Raw genomic sequence first — 13,581 nt, forward strand, 5'->3', positions numbered from 1 at the left:
AGGTGCGTTTATTACCCACTAAACCAAAAGTCTGTGTTGTGCAGGGACCACGTCTCATGCATAGTTAAGTATTAAAAAGTTTTTGTTAATTGTTTAAGAAAATGATATTTACATGAAACAATACTTTAAAAAGCTTTCCAGAAACAGCAGCATTAAAACAAAATCATTGAAATTAAAATTTACATAAAAGGTTCTCTGCTACACATGCCAAGAAAAGATCTTATACTATTGTAATAGTGTTAGAGTCACAGTTTTATTCCTCAGCTTAAGTGCTGCAATACAGTAATAAGAATGCAGTACCAGAATACTGTGTCACAAACAATTAAACGAAACACTTCATATATGCTTTACACAAGTTATTGGATATTGCTTAGTATTTATTTCCCCCACCTCTGCGGTGCAAAGATATTAATATCCTTGTTTTATAGGAGAGGAAACAGGTAAAGAGAAATTAAGAAATTTGCACAAGGTCATCCAGCTAGTAAATGTTCGAGCTGGGATTTGAACCCAGACAACTTGGTCAAGTCTCCATCCTTAACAGTTCTGCTCTGTATTGCATAAGCAGACAGCTCCCTTTTGGGGACTGACAGGTTATTTGAGGTATATGAACCATTTCTGGTGGGGGGGCTTTTCCACCCAGTACTGGAAGTGTCTAGTGATATGGGGCATAACCTTAGGAGCAAGCAGGAAAAGAAGAACTGTATTCCAATACTATTAAGAAATATACCAGAGTAAACGAATAACCATCAATAACAGCATTTTACAGCCTACCTAATAACACAAGAATAAAACTCTTTATCTGGAATCTAAATAATACCCCCTCCTCTCATTTTATTAAAAGCCTTGCTTTATTTGGAAACTCTTAAAATAAGTGATCATACGATTAAAAAAAGCAGCGGCGCGCCCCCTCCCCGGCGGCCGGGCGCAGCTGTCCGCGCCTCCGCCGCGCGGCTGCCCGCATTCCAACTCTCTGAGGTCACGGGCCGCCGCCGCCTCCCCAGATCCGCCCGCCCGGCCCAGGGGGAGGGACGCCCGGGCCTGGCCGCCCCGCTGCTCCGGCCGCGCGTCCCGCGTCGGTCCGACATTCTGTCCGTCCTGCTGCCACCCCACGCCCCCGCAAGGCTTCTTTGTGGGGCGCTCCTCGCCGGCCGGTCCCACCTCCAGGCCTCGCCCCTCGCCGTCGCCACCGCCGGACTCTGCTCAGGGGAATGGTCTGCGGGCCGGGTTTTTGGAGACAGGAAGTGAGGCGTGCGAGCCCCATGAGCGCGCCGCGGCGCGGGCTGGCGTGCGGGTGCGGCTGCGGCGACCGCGCGGCGGGGCCCCGGGAGGCGGGTCGCTGAGCGGGGCGCGCGGCCCCGAGGATGCGGGAGCGGGAGCAGGTGAGGGCGCGGGCCCCGGCAGGCGGGAGGGGCGGGCCCCGGCACGAGCGGTGGAGTGTGTCTGCTCGCCGGGACCCCGGAGCGCGCCCGCGGCCCCGGAGTCCCGGAGAATGGGGCGCGACGGCCAGACCCGTAGCGGTAGCATAACAAAGAGAAAAGTCTTGCTTTTCCAGGTTCGCTCTCATGTATTTGAGTAATTTCTAAAAGGGGTCTTGAACTTCTATTCTGAACGCCCTGGCCGATTGTTGCGGGTTAATTCTGGATCAGGGTTTTAAATGTGTTAGGCATATTTGTGCCTCTCAGAATATGTAAACGTGAAATTCGCCAGATAACTTTGGCGAGAAGGGGCGCAGGGAACGGCTGTTTGGTAACGCCTGGGTTTGTTTTTGGAGTAGAATGTTTACTCTGGAAAAAAGAATTCTTGGATCTGCAAATTCCGACTTGTGATTTCTGCAAATCCTGATTAGATTGGCCGCTCTTGGCATGCTCGTCCTGTTTTTTGCTGAGAAAGCCTTATAATAATAGCGTATGCCCACAAACACATTCAAAACATTCGTGTGCTCCAAGTGACAACTGCTGTATGCCTAATAGTTGCTGACAGTTTATTTATTTTTTTAAGTTTGGGATACGACAGTAATTTTACTCTCAGTATAGTCCGTTTTGTTTTTAGGGCATTTTATTCTGGAGCATCTACGCGCAGATGTTTTCTCTGTGAGAAACATGGGTTTAATGCTATAGCTATAGATATTACTCTAAAAATGTCACATACTTTCTCCTTTTAGTGCTTATTTTATTTTAAAGCAACGTTGGCAAAATTACACGTGGTGAGGACCTTAATAGGAAGGGGAATCGCTATAAGATTGAGAAGTAAAGTGTATTTGAGAAACTTTTGGAAAGGGATGTAGAGAGGGAAAATTAAAATGAAATCACAAATAGTTCAGACTGCCTTTTGTAAACTTGTACTGAAGCAGAATCTAGTATGTATTCGTTTACTTACCACAAAACGGAAAGATTTTGTAGAGAAACAAAATCATCATTTTCCTTTAATAGCGATGTATAAATTATATTTACTTTAGTCAATAATTCCAGACCCAATCACTTTGATATTATTGCATATTATTTTATACCTGAAACAGCCCTCCCCAAAGAACTCTTAAATTTGTACTCATCTTGGTTTTATTATCTTCAGACATTGATAATTGATTACATCATTTGGCAACAAATACTGCATATTACTGAAAATTAGGATGTGTAGATCATTGATAAATTTGTAAATTATTAAACAAAATCATTATTTTAACATAGTGGGTTTTATATAAATAAGCAAAAAGCAAGCCATTCTTATGGATAGATCTTGGGGGGATGCACCATATACACACAGACTGCAACTTTTTCAATTTCATCTACTAAAATAATTTGACTTTTCCTTTATCCCTGATGCAGTAATACATTTCAAGTCTCAGGGACAATTGAACGTTTTACTGAGTTTGCTTAATCAGAGCTTAAGTTAATAATTAAGTTATACAGTGTAGTATCTATTGCTTTCCAGGCGTAGTTCTACGTAGTGAAAAGACTACCATATTTGAATAGCACCGAATACAAATATTTATCTTTCCTCTACACATATGCAATATCTTGTCTGTTCGTCTACACTACATAATCCGCCCGGTTTCCAGTTACCATAATTTTTATATAAAATTGAAACCCACCATCTGATCTCATGAAAGGGTGTTTAGTATGCATATTTATAATCCTTAAATATTTACACTCTTGGTTTATCAATTTTCTGGTTAAAAGCTTATTATTTAAAGTTGTCATTTGCTAATTTTTTTCCATCTTGCTTTACTTATTTATTTAGTTTATACCCCGAAACATCAAAGAGCATTGAAAACTACTGGAAGTGGAAACCATATCTTTTTAATATTTATTTTCTGTTTCCCTCCATAGTATGGTGCTTTTACCTACAGAAGGCACGCAGCAAATGCTGTTAATTAACACAGTGCTTTAGGTAGTTTCAGCTTTGTTTTTTTCTTCTGGCCTGCCCCAACCTTTGTTTTTAATATTTTGATTTTCCTGGCTATGGGGAATAACCAGAGCTCAAAACAAACAAAAAACTAGCCAGATAAAACCGTGGTTGGGTCCTTATTAGAGATACAGCTCTGTATGTAATTATAGCATGGTTGTAATCTCCTTGAAGACAGCGATGGCTTAGGGATTCGTCTTAGATTTCTCACGATGCTCATTACGCTGTCTTGTACCCAGAGACGCAACACACATTTGTGGAATGGAATTTCAATATGTTAAGTTTGGCAAAGCCGAGGGTAGTAGCCGAACCCTTTTCTCCAGCTCTACCATTCCCTAACGCTGTGTGCCCCATCACCTCTGGGCCTGAGACGCAGTCAGGAAAGCAGGACCCAGCAAAGGACTGGGAGTGTGGAATTTGGGATCGATTCCCAGCTTAGCCCGTCCTAGCGTGAAACTGCGAAAGCCGCTTGTCTTCCTGAAGCCTTGGTTCTGCCTGCTAGACGAGAGGGTCGGGAGCAGATCCTGCCTCTCCGCGCGCTCCGGGGCCGGAGCTCAGCGTAGCCAGCTATAGCTGGGTCTCGCTAAGCGATTCATCCCCAACAGGCAACCTCTGCGCAGAAGAAGGTGGGGAACCGTCTCAGGACCCTGGAAATATCCGGGATTTTGTAGACTCTTTTAGGGGGAAAAAACTAATCCAGCTGATACAAAAATTCCCAGCTGGTGCTCGCTCCCATTTGCCTCAGCCCAGAAGTTACCATCAACAGGTCTGGTTAAAAACTCGGTTAGAGCCCGGCGTGGTGGCGCGCACGTGTGGTCCCAGCTACCCGGGAGGCTGAGGCGGGAGGATCGCTTGAGCCCAGGTGTTCGAGGCTGCGGTGAGCTACGATGGCACCACTGCAGTCCAGCCTGGGTGGCATAGCAAGACTTCGCTCTATAAAACACGTTGTAAGGAGCGTATTTCGAGGTCCTGTGGCTCCAAAGCGGGTATGACAACCTCTCCACCGCCAGTAGGGCTCGCGCTGGTCCCTTTAAATGTTTCCTTCGGGAGCAGAGGGACCGGTCCTTTTAGAGCGCGTCCGTCCAGAAACGCGGCTGCAGAAAGAGGGTTCCGGAGCCTCCGAGTCTACTGGTTGTCCTGGCAACGCCGCTTGCTCTTCCCAAGGGGAGGACGCGGAAGAAGCCGGGGCCTGAGTGCTCCAAGGCCCCGTGGGCTTCCTGCGTTTGTTGCCCCCCCCAGCCGCTCATTAACTCAGGATGGCGTGGAAGGCTTCGCCCGCCTCCCCTTCTGGGCCGCGGCTCCGCTTAGGTGAAAGCCTGTTTGGGCGTCCCCACCCTGGAGAGGGGCCGGGGTCTGGATTTTCAGAACTGCCACTCTTCCAGTGGTAAATGAATGGATAACGAGCATTTGTAGGGTATTTTATGATGTTTATCAGTAAATCAATTTGATGACGTGAATACTTCCACAAGCGCTTGTTAGGCACCTCACCGCGTCTGAACCACACACCTGCCATTCTTAGTGGGGATTATTCCTCCCATTTGCCTTCAGCGTTAATTTTCTAAAGGGATTGGGACTGGAATCTAGCTCTTTTGGGGGTATTTTGCACTTTTCTCACTTAAGAACTAAAGAACTCTGACATTTGGAGTACTACAACCTGAAAGAGTTACCTATGAAGAAACACCACCTTATCCAAAATAGGAAGAGGACCACGAATACTAACATTTGGGATTATAGTAGTGCTGGCCATTATCTCATTTAATCCTGACGATGGCCTAGCTTGCTATCCCTATTTGTAGGATACAGTGAAGGGTGGAGTCTGACCCTGAGCCCAACACAACTCTGAGATAAAATTCCACCCTGCCTCCCGGGTCCTGTTAGTGCCTCCTTTTTCCAGCGGGTGGGGACGGCTTATTATTTGGACACAGCTTGACTGGCTTTTCTTTATATTAAGCAAAGCCCAGCGTTACCTTTGCTTAAGTAACGGCGTTCCTCTTTCCCCAGCGCTGGCGTCGATGCTCACTTCCTCGGGCCATTGGAGACTCCGTTGCTTTTTAATGGCGGCAGCGGCTGCTGGGTGAGCAGCTGGAGGCCGGACAGTGTTCGTCCCATTCGGAGAGGATTGATTTCTCCTGGCGTCACCACCGCTGGGTTGGTGGGGGTAGCTTTTCCCTCTTTGCGCCTCCACTCTTGAAGAAAGAAGATGCCACTGCCATTTGGGTTGAAACTGAAACGCACCCGGCGCTACACGGTGTCTAGCAAGAGCTGCCTGGTTGCCCGGATCCAGCTGCTTAATAACGAGTTTGTGGAGTTCACCCTGTCCGTGGAGAGCACTGGCCAGGAAAGCCTCGAGGCCGTGGCCCAGAGGCTGGAGCTGCGGGAGGTAAGCCACCTAAAGACTGCAGGCTGGGCGCGGGTGGCTCACGCCTATAATCCCAGCACTGAGAGACCGAGGCGGGTGGATCACCTGAGGTCAGGAGTTCTAGACCAGCCTGGCCAACATGGTGAAACCTCGTCTTTACTAAAAATACAAGGCCGGGCGCGGTGGCTCACGCCTGTAATCCCAGCACTTTGGGAGGCCGAGGCTGGCGAATCACAAGGTCAGGAGTTCGAGACCAGCCTGGCTAATATGGTGAAACCCCATCTCTACTAAAAATACAAAAATTAGCGGATGTGGTGGTGGGCACCTGTAGTCCCAGCTACTCGGGAGGCTGAGGCAGGAGAATCACTTGAACCTGGGAGGCAGAGGCTACAGTGAGCCGAGATTGTGCCACTGCACTCTAGCCTGGGCTACAGAGCAAGACACCAGCTCAAAAAAAAAAAAAAAAAAAAAAAATTAGCTGGGCCTGGTGGTGGGCCCCTGTAATCCCAGCTACTGGGGAGGCTGAGGCAGGAGAATTGCTTGTACCCAGGAGGTGGAGGTTGCAGTGAGCTGAGAGCTCACCACTGCACTCCAACCTGGGCAACATAAGCGAAACTGTCTCAAAAAAAAAAGACACTGCAGGCTTCTCTGTTCAGCATGCTGGCTGTGTGTTCTAGCCCACTGGCCGCTCACTGTGTGTCCCTGGCTGGGATGTCTGAGTTGAGCCTGTAGGTTCTCTCCTCATGAAGCAGGAATAGATTAGAGCAAGAAGTCTTCCCTTGGGGTGCCGTATAATAACTAATGGTTCTTATTTTGAATATGTTTATATTCCCCCCTAAACGTAATCCAGAATCAAATGTGAATACACTCTGGGTTGTTCAAATTTCATATTTTCTAATATACCCCCTATGATATACTAGGTCATCCCTATCTCTAGTACAGTTTACTGACTTCATTCTTTCTTTTTTGTTCATTTTTATTTTTTTAGACGCAAGGTCTAGCTATGTTGCCCAGGTTGGTTTCAAATTCCTAGGCTCAAGTGATCCTCCCGCAATAGGCATGTGCCACCATGTCCAGCTCCTGACTTCATTCTTTCAACATTCATTGAGTAAACAGAAAATTCATTGACTATATTCTTATAGGTCAGATCAAGGTTCTAGAGACATATTGCCTGAACTCAGTTTGAGTTCTAGTTTCCTTACCATCTGCTTCTATTACCTTGGGCAAGTTATGTGATATCTCTGAGCCCCGGTTCTCCATCTGAAGCATGGGGATGACTGTGACACCTAATTCTCAGAGTAGCATAAGGCCATAAGCTCTACTAACTGTTAAGAGTACTGATTGGGAGGTTTGCCTAGGAGACCCCTAATCTAGTTGGTAGGAAGTTATGGAGTACTTATGTATCCGTATAATATCTTAAATTTAAAATGTTATGCAAGGCCTGTGAAGAAAGGTCTCTAATTAAACCTAGGACCCTCCCTACCTTTGGCTGCCTGGTTCTGGGGTAAGGGAAAGCTAGAGAAACTGGTTATTCCACCTAAAAAGTCAGGAATAGATGAACTTTCTCCTGGTGACCATCCAGTCACTTATATGAGAACTCAGTACTGAAGACGCATAAGTGCCAAGCACATACATACTTGGAAGCTCACCCTGGTGGTGTTGCCAATAAGAAAACAGGCATGATGCATGCTGTGATAAGGGAAGTAGAGGTTGTGCCATAGGCCAGAGGGAGGTGCAGCAAAGGGAAGGCTGCTCAGGGAAGTTGATTCTGAGCTGTGACCTGAGGATGGGGCAAGGGAGTCCTATCAGGGGCTGGAAGAGTTCCAACAAAGAGAACTGCACAGGGCCAAAGACGCAGAGGGAGCTGGTCTGCCTGAAGCCTGAAGTGCGTGGAGGAAAGGCTGACTGTAAGGGCAGCAAATGAGGATTTTTTTGTTAAAGGATTTGGATTTATCCTGAGCATAGTGGGGAAGTTTAATGAAGGGTGTAAACAGGTGTGGTACATTTGTTTCTGTGAAGAGTGAGCCCTTTGGAGAATGAGTCGAAGGGCGTGGTTCAGGTACAGATGGTAGCCACCTGGAGTTGGATAGGGTTGGAGAGAGGTGGTTGAAATCTGGAGATATTCAGGACCTACCGAGTAATAGGCAGGGGTTAGCATGGGTCCAGGTTGATATTCAGGTTTTCAGTAGATGGTGGGGCTGTAACAGAGAGGAAATGTGAAAGGAAGTGCAGATCTATTAGGGGCAAGGAGGAGCGTGTGGTGAGCTCGGTTTTGGAAATACTGAGTTTGAGGTGTTTGAGGTGTCAATTGGAGGTGTTGAATAGACAGATGGATCTGTTGATCTGGAGTTCAGGCACGAGATCCAGGTTGGAGGGAAGAGATTGGGAAGTATCAGCCTAAGTGAGTTCATTAAAGCCAGAAGATGGTATGAGGCTCTCCAGGGGAGAAAAAGAGGACATTGCCGACCCCTTATGGTACATTAGAGCGGGGGAGAGTGTTGGAAGGAAACTGAGATGAAACTGCCCAAGAAGAAGAAAGAAAACCAGAATAGCAGGCCTCAGTAACCAGTCCTTGTTTACTTGCATTTATTCTTTCATAGGGATGAGGTCTCACTCCATCACCCAGGCTGGAGTACATTGGCACCATCATAGCTCAATATGTCCTCAAACTCCTAGGCTCAAGTGATCCTTTTGACTTAGTCTGGCAAGAGCTGGGACTATAGGTACACAACCACACCCAGCTAATTTTTTTTTTAACATGTATTTTTGAGATGGAGTCTTGCTGTGTTGCCCAGGCTGGTCTGGGAGTTCTTTGCTCTAGTTATCTTCCTGCTTCAACCTCCTGAGTAGGTGGGATTATAGGTGTGTGCTTCCTTGCTTGGCTTAGTGGCTTATTCTATTTATTTATTTATTTTGCTTGCTTCGACTTTTTTTTTTCCTACTATGGTTTCTGCTTCCTGTAATTTTCTTCCTCATGCACCAGGTCTGTCTATAACGCCTAGAGTCAGCTTCTTGAAGAACTGTGGTTTGTTTATTTATTTATTTATTTATTTTGAGACAGAGTCTCACTCTGTCGCCCAGGCTGGAGTGCAGTGGCGCAATCTCGACTCACTGTAAGCGCCACCTCCTGGGTTCACGCCATTCTTCTGCCTCAGCCTCCGGAGTAGCTGGGACTACAGGTGCCTGCCACCACGCCCAGCTAATTTTTTTGTATTTTTAGTAGAGATGGGGTTTCACCGTGTTAGCCAGGATGGTCTCGATCTCCTGACCTCGTGATCCACCCGTTTCGGCCTCCCAGAGTGCTGGGATTACAGGCATGAGCTACCGTGCCCGGCCCCGGTTTATTTTTATACCAGGTGTGGAATGTGTTCAGTAAATACAGGGAGAACTGAACCCAAAGGCATTGCCTTCCTTCTGTTAATAAGTCCAGAGAAATTGCCATCCATTATTAGAAGTTATCAGTCTCAGGGAACTGGTAACTTTATATAGCTGTGGGTATATTTTGAGCCTGATTTTTACCAGAAGAGGAAACAGGCATGGTCCCTAGAAAATGTTTTGCCCTTGGAGAGTCTGTTCCACAATTTCTGACATTTAGTAACAGTCAATGGTAGAAAATTTGTATAGCAAACTTTTCCTTTGAAAGCTCCAGAAGCTCTGCTCTGTAGCATATAAACAGATGGCCCAGGCGTCAGGCCTAATCTTACCAAATGACTGTTCAGAAATAATCTGAGTGGGGTCACACCTGTTTCTAGTTTGTACATATAGTCTCTGATTCATACTAAGAAATATCAGTATGTTGGTTTCTTGCATTATTCTCTCACCAAGCAAATCTGGAATTATCATATCTTACAGATTTGGGTGAAAAACTTTGTTACTGTCCAAATATAAATGGAGGGAAAAGTGTTTCCTCTTGCTTAATTGAATACCATTTCACTTCTATAATGACAATTTTTTTTTTTTTTTTTTTTTGAGATGGAGTTTCACTCTTACTGCCCAGGCTAGAGTGCAATGGTGTGATCTCAGTTCACTGCAACCTCTGCCTCCCAGGTCCAAGCGGTTCTTCTGCCTCAGCCTCCTCAGTAGCTGGGATTACAGGTGCCTACCACCACGCCCGGCTAATTTTTTTTTTTTTTAAGTAGAGACGGGGTTTTATCATGTTGGCCAGGCTGGTCTCGAACTCCTGACCTCACATGATCTGTTCACCTTGGCCTCCCAAAGTGCTGGGATTACAGGAGTGAGCCACCGTGCACGGCCCTATAATGACAGTTACAAGGGCAGCACAATATTATTATAACACTATACCCAAGGGTTTCAGCTATATCAGTAGTGTTTCTTACACTGGGTGTATGGGTATTTTTTTTGTTTGTATTTTTAGTCTTCATATTTTTACAAGTGTCTAAGATATATTAAATTAAAAGCAACATGGTTAATATACATATATCCAATATAGTTAACTTAGGTTGCTAACTTTCTTCTCAATTCACCATATTTGAACTACAGAAAGTAACTTTTAAAAATGGGAAAATGAATGATCCCCTTAGGAAAATGTTGCTGTTCATTATAGCAATAGTTTCTCAAAGCTGTTGGAATTCCCTGCCTATCATTCTTCTGAGTTTCAAAACATTTTTTCAGGAGAGGCTTTGAGTCCTTATGGAGTTTAAGGGGAGCTAGAAAATTCTCTCAAATTTTAAAAGTATATGCTGAAAAGTATATGCTGAAGGAGGTGGCTTGAAGGAGGTGGTGAGACAAGAGGGTGCCACCTGGGCATGGCCACTGCCTGGGGCATCACCTTGATGGAATCAGCACAGTCCAGAGTGCAAGAGCCAGGCTAAAAAATCTCATGTCATGGGAAGATCTGATTTAATCTAGCTCACTGAGAATGATGTGCAAAACCAGGACCCAAGTTTAGTAATTTATAAGCAGTAAGGAACTGCCAAGGGTCCCAGGTATGTGTACCCTCTGCCCAGGCTAAGATTTTCCTATAGTTAGGGCACATGGGAGCCAGAACAAACCAGAAGTTTCATGGTGAACATGGAATCAGTAGAGGTGTTGCCTTGAAAAAGTAGATATTTTCATAAGTAGGCCAGGCGTGGTGGCTCATGCCTGTAATCCCAGCACTTTGGGAGGCCGAGGTGGGCGGATCACCTGAGGTCAGGAGTTCAAGACTAGCCTGTCCTGGCCAACATCATGAAACCCCATCCCTACTAAAAGTACAAAAAAATTACCTAGGCGTGATGGTGTATGCCTGTAGTCCCAGCTACTTGGAAGGCTGAGACAGGAGAATCACTTGAACCCGAGAGGCAGACGTTGCAACAAGCTGAGATTGCGCCACTGCACTCCAGCCTGGGTGACAGAGTGAGACTATGTCTAAAAAAAAAAAAAAAAAAAGAAAGAAAGAAAGAAAAGAAAAAGTACATATTTTTATAAGCAGAGAATTGCTGCCTCCAGGACCAGACAAATTCCTTTAAGTCAGGACACCCTTTCCTCTGGGCGGTGCTTCAGTGGTGCTTTAGTCCCTGTCTGCCTCTTGAGATGGATGCTCAGCAAAGTGGTTAAGACAGTCTGCAGTAGTCAGAAACACCTAGGTTGCATCCAAGTGCTGTAATTTAAGTAATTATTAAATCACTTAATTTCCCAAGGTCATTGATTTTTCATCTGTAAGTTGGGGATAATAATAGTACCTACTTGATAGTGGCTATAAGGATTCAGTGTTAAATGTAAAACATTTAGCAAAGGACCTGGTATTTGGGAAACTCTTAATAAGTGTTCATCTTTATTCTCTTCATAGGAATTCTTTTCTTTTCTATTTTTCTTTTATTTTTTGGTGAGCTGGAGTCTTGCTCTGTCGCCCAGGCTGGAGTGCAAATGGCGCGATCTCAGCTCACTGCAACTTCCACCTCCTGGGGTCAAGCAATTCTCTCACTTCAGCCTCCCAAGTAGCTGGGATTACAGGCGCCTGCCACCACTCCTGGCTAATTTTTATATTTTTAGTAGAGATGGGATTTCACTATGTTGGCCAAGCTGGTCTTGAACTCCTGACCTCAGGTGATCCACCCGCCTCGGCCTCCCAAAGTGCTGGGATTGCAGGCATGAGCCACCACACCCAGCCTAAAAAGGTTTTTAATCCTCAGGATATGGGGAAGTTCTGAAACCATGGAAGTCTCTTCAAGATTATTATTTTTTTGATGTTTTTGCTATGGTATATTGTGTTAGTTTTATAACTTAGAGGACAGTTTTCTTTCACCTGTTTCCGAGGGGTGTGTGTGTGTGTTGGGGCCTCTTTATTGTTGTTCCCATATATGGCCTTCATACATAACTGTTGCTTTGAAGTTGAGTTAAAGACTGAGCCACTGCTAAAAATTACCTGCAAGGTATTTTGTTGAAGATGAAAGTCTAGCAAAATGTATATGGTAGCCTCTCATTTCTTAATTATAGGCTTTGGTTTATCATAGATCTTTACGAAATGTTTTTTAAATTGTGTGTTCAGTGCATTACACACAATGTCAAGTTTTTGTTCCATAGAATATAAGCTCCATCAAAGTAGGAATCTTGTTGACTGGAGCATTGCCAGGGTCTGGGATAGTGCCTTTCACCTTACAGTATGTTGTTGCTGAATGAATGTTTACTTAGTTTAAAAATTAAGAGTTTTGAATTTAGATTGATAAATATGGACAGCAGTACAATTAAGTCTGCCTTTGTTTGCTCTGATTTTATTTCCTGGAGAGAGTTAAACATTTCCAAGGTTTTGTATTCAAATAGAAAAGCACCATTTTCTTTAGACTCTTCTTTTTTACTTTGGGGCTTCTTCTGAAACACCTAGAAAGTGATCTAGTTGTAGTGACTCTCTGAGGTAAGATTGCTGTGTCAAGGGAGTGTCAGCTTCCTCACTGGACTTTGAACAGATACTTCTCATAGCACCTTATGGCAGATGGGGATATTTTTTGGCTAGGGGATTTGTTAGAGAGGAATCAAGCATATAACGCAAACCATAACCCTCAAGCACAACTTTAGAAAGTGTTCTTGGCCATCAAAGTGTTTTATTTTAAATTAGTATCTGAGGTATTCCAAATATCCACTGACCTTATCTTGACTGTTATCTGAGTAGACATCAAGAATTTCATGCTTATTTCCTTGTGTACTAACTGTTTTCATTTGGACTCTAAAAATAGCTGAAATATGTGTAAAGTCAAAGTCTAGTACCCAGAAACTTTTTTACCTTTTAGGCCGAGTAGTTATTCATTTAGGTGTGTATGTTATAAAACAAATAAGTCTGAGGTAGAGACAAGAATCTGTGAATATTTTCAGTTAGAGCTATTGGACCATCTGAAGCAAATATGTTAGGTTGGCCTCTCACCTAGATAGAGAAAGCTTTCCCAAGTCTAACACCAATTATAAATGATCAGGGATTTTTCTTGATGTTTAGGTTTTCTGTTACTTTTCTTCTTTGGTCTAGGTAATTAAGAACTAGCCATATAAATAAGTATGGAAATTACACATACAAACATGGAGGATATGCGTTTTAAAGTCTATTCTATAATCACAAGTTATTGCAGATTTTGGAAACCTGTTTATTTGAAGAATGGAGTATTATTCAACCTAGGCTTAATTCCTAATAAACTTAAAGGCTAATAGCCTAAGATGTTTTCCTTCCAGTATTGGATTTTTCCCTTGAGATACCAGATGTCCTTATTTTCTTACCAACAGTCTGTCACAGTGGTATAGTCTCAGGACCATGTGGAATTAAGCATGAATTTACTCATTTGAGATTTGTAAGGTGAGTTACAAAATGGTGGACATGAGGGAACTGATGGTGTTTTGGG

The 13,581-nt window shown here is 44.4% G+C and overlaps 1 protein-coding gene across 2 annotated transcripts in view; it reads left to right on the forward strand.

The window, feature by feature from the left end:
- Positions 1-1,289: 1,289 nt before the first annotated feature.
- LOC105467583 (protein tyrosine phosphatase non-receptor type 21) overlaps positions 1,290-13,581 on the forward strand; it is a 91,122-nt gene continuing 78,830 nt past the window's right edge. Inside the window, exons 1-2 of one of the 2 annotated variants that reach the window (XM_011717298.2) lie at positions 1,290-1,379; positions 5,404-5,782. In XM_011717298.2, coding sequence (XP_011715600.2) covers positions 5,603-5,782 — 180 coding nt within the window. In that variant the 5' untranslated portion in view covers positions 1,290-1,379; positions 5,404-5,602. Of the gene's footprint in view, positions 1,380-4,502; positions 4,711-5,403; positions 5,783-13,581 lie in introns of those variants that run through there. The other variant, XM_011717299.3, reaches the window with a different exon arrangement.

Source organism: Macaca nemestrina, chromosome 7 (assembly GCF_043159975.1).
Source record: "Macaca nemestrina isolate mMacNem1 chromosome 7, mMacNem.hap1, whole genome shotgun sequence".
NCBI lineage: Eukaryota > Metazoa > Chordata > Mammalia > Primates > Cercopithecidae > Macaca > Macaca nemestrina.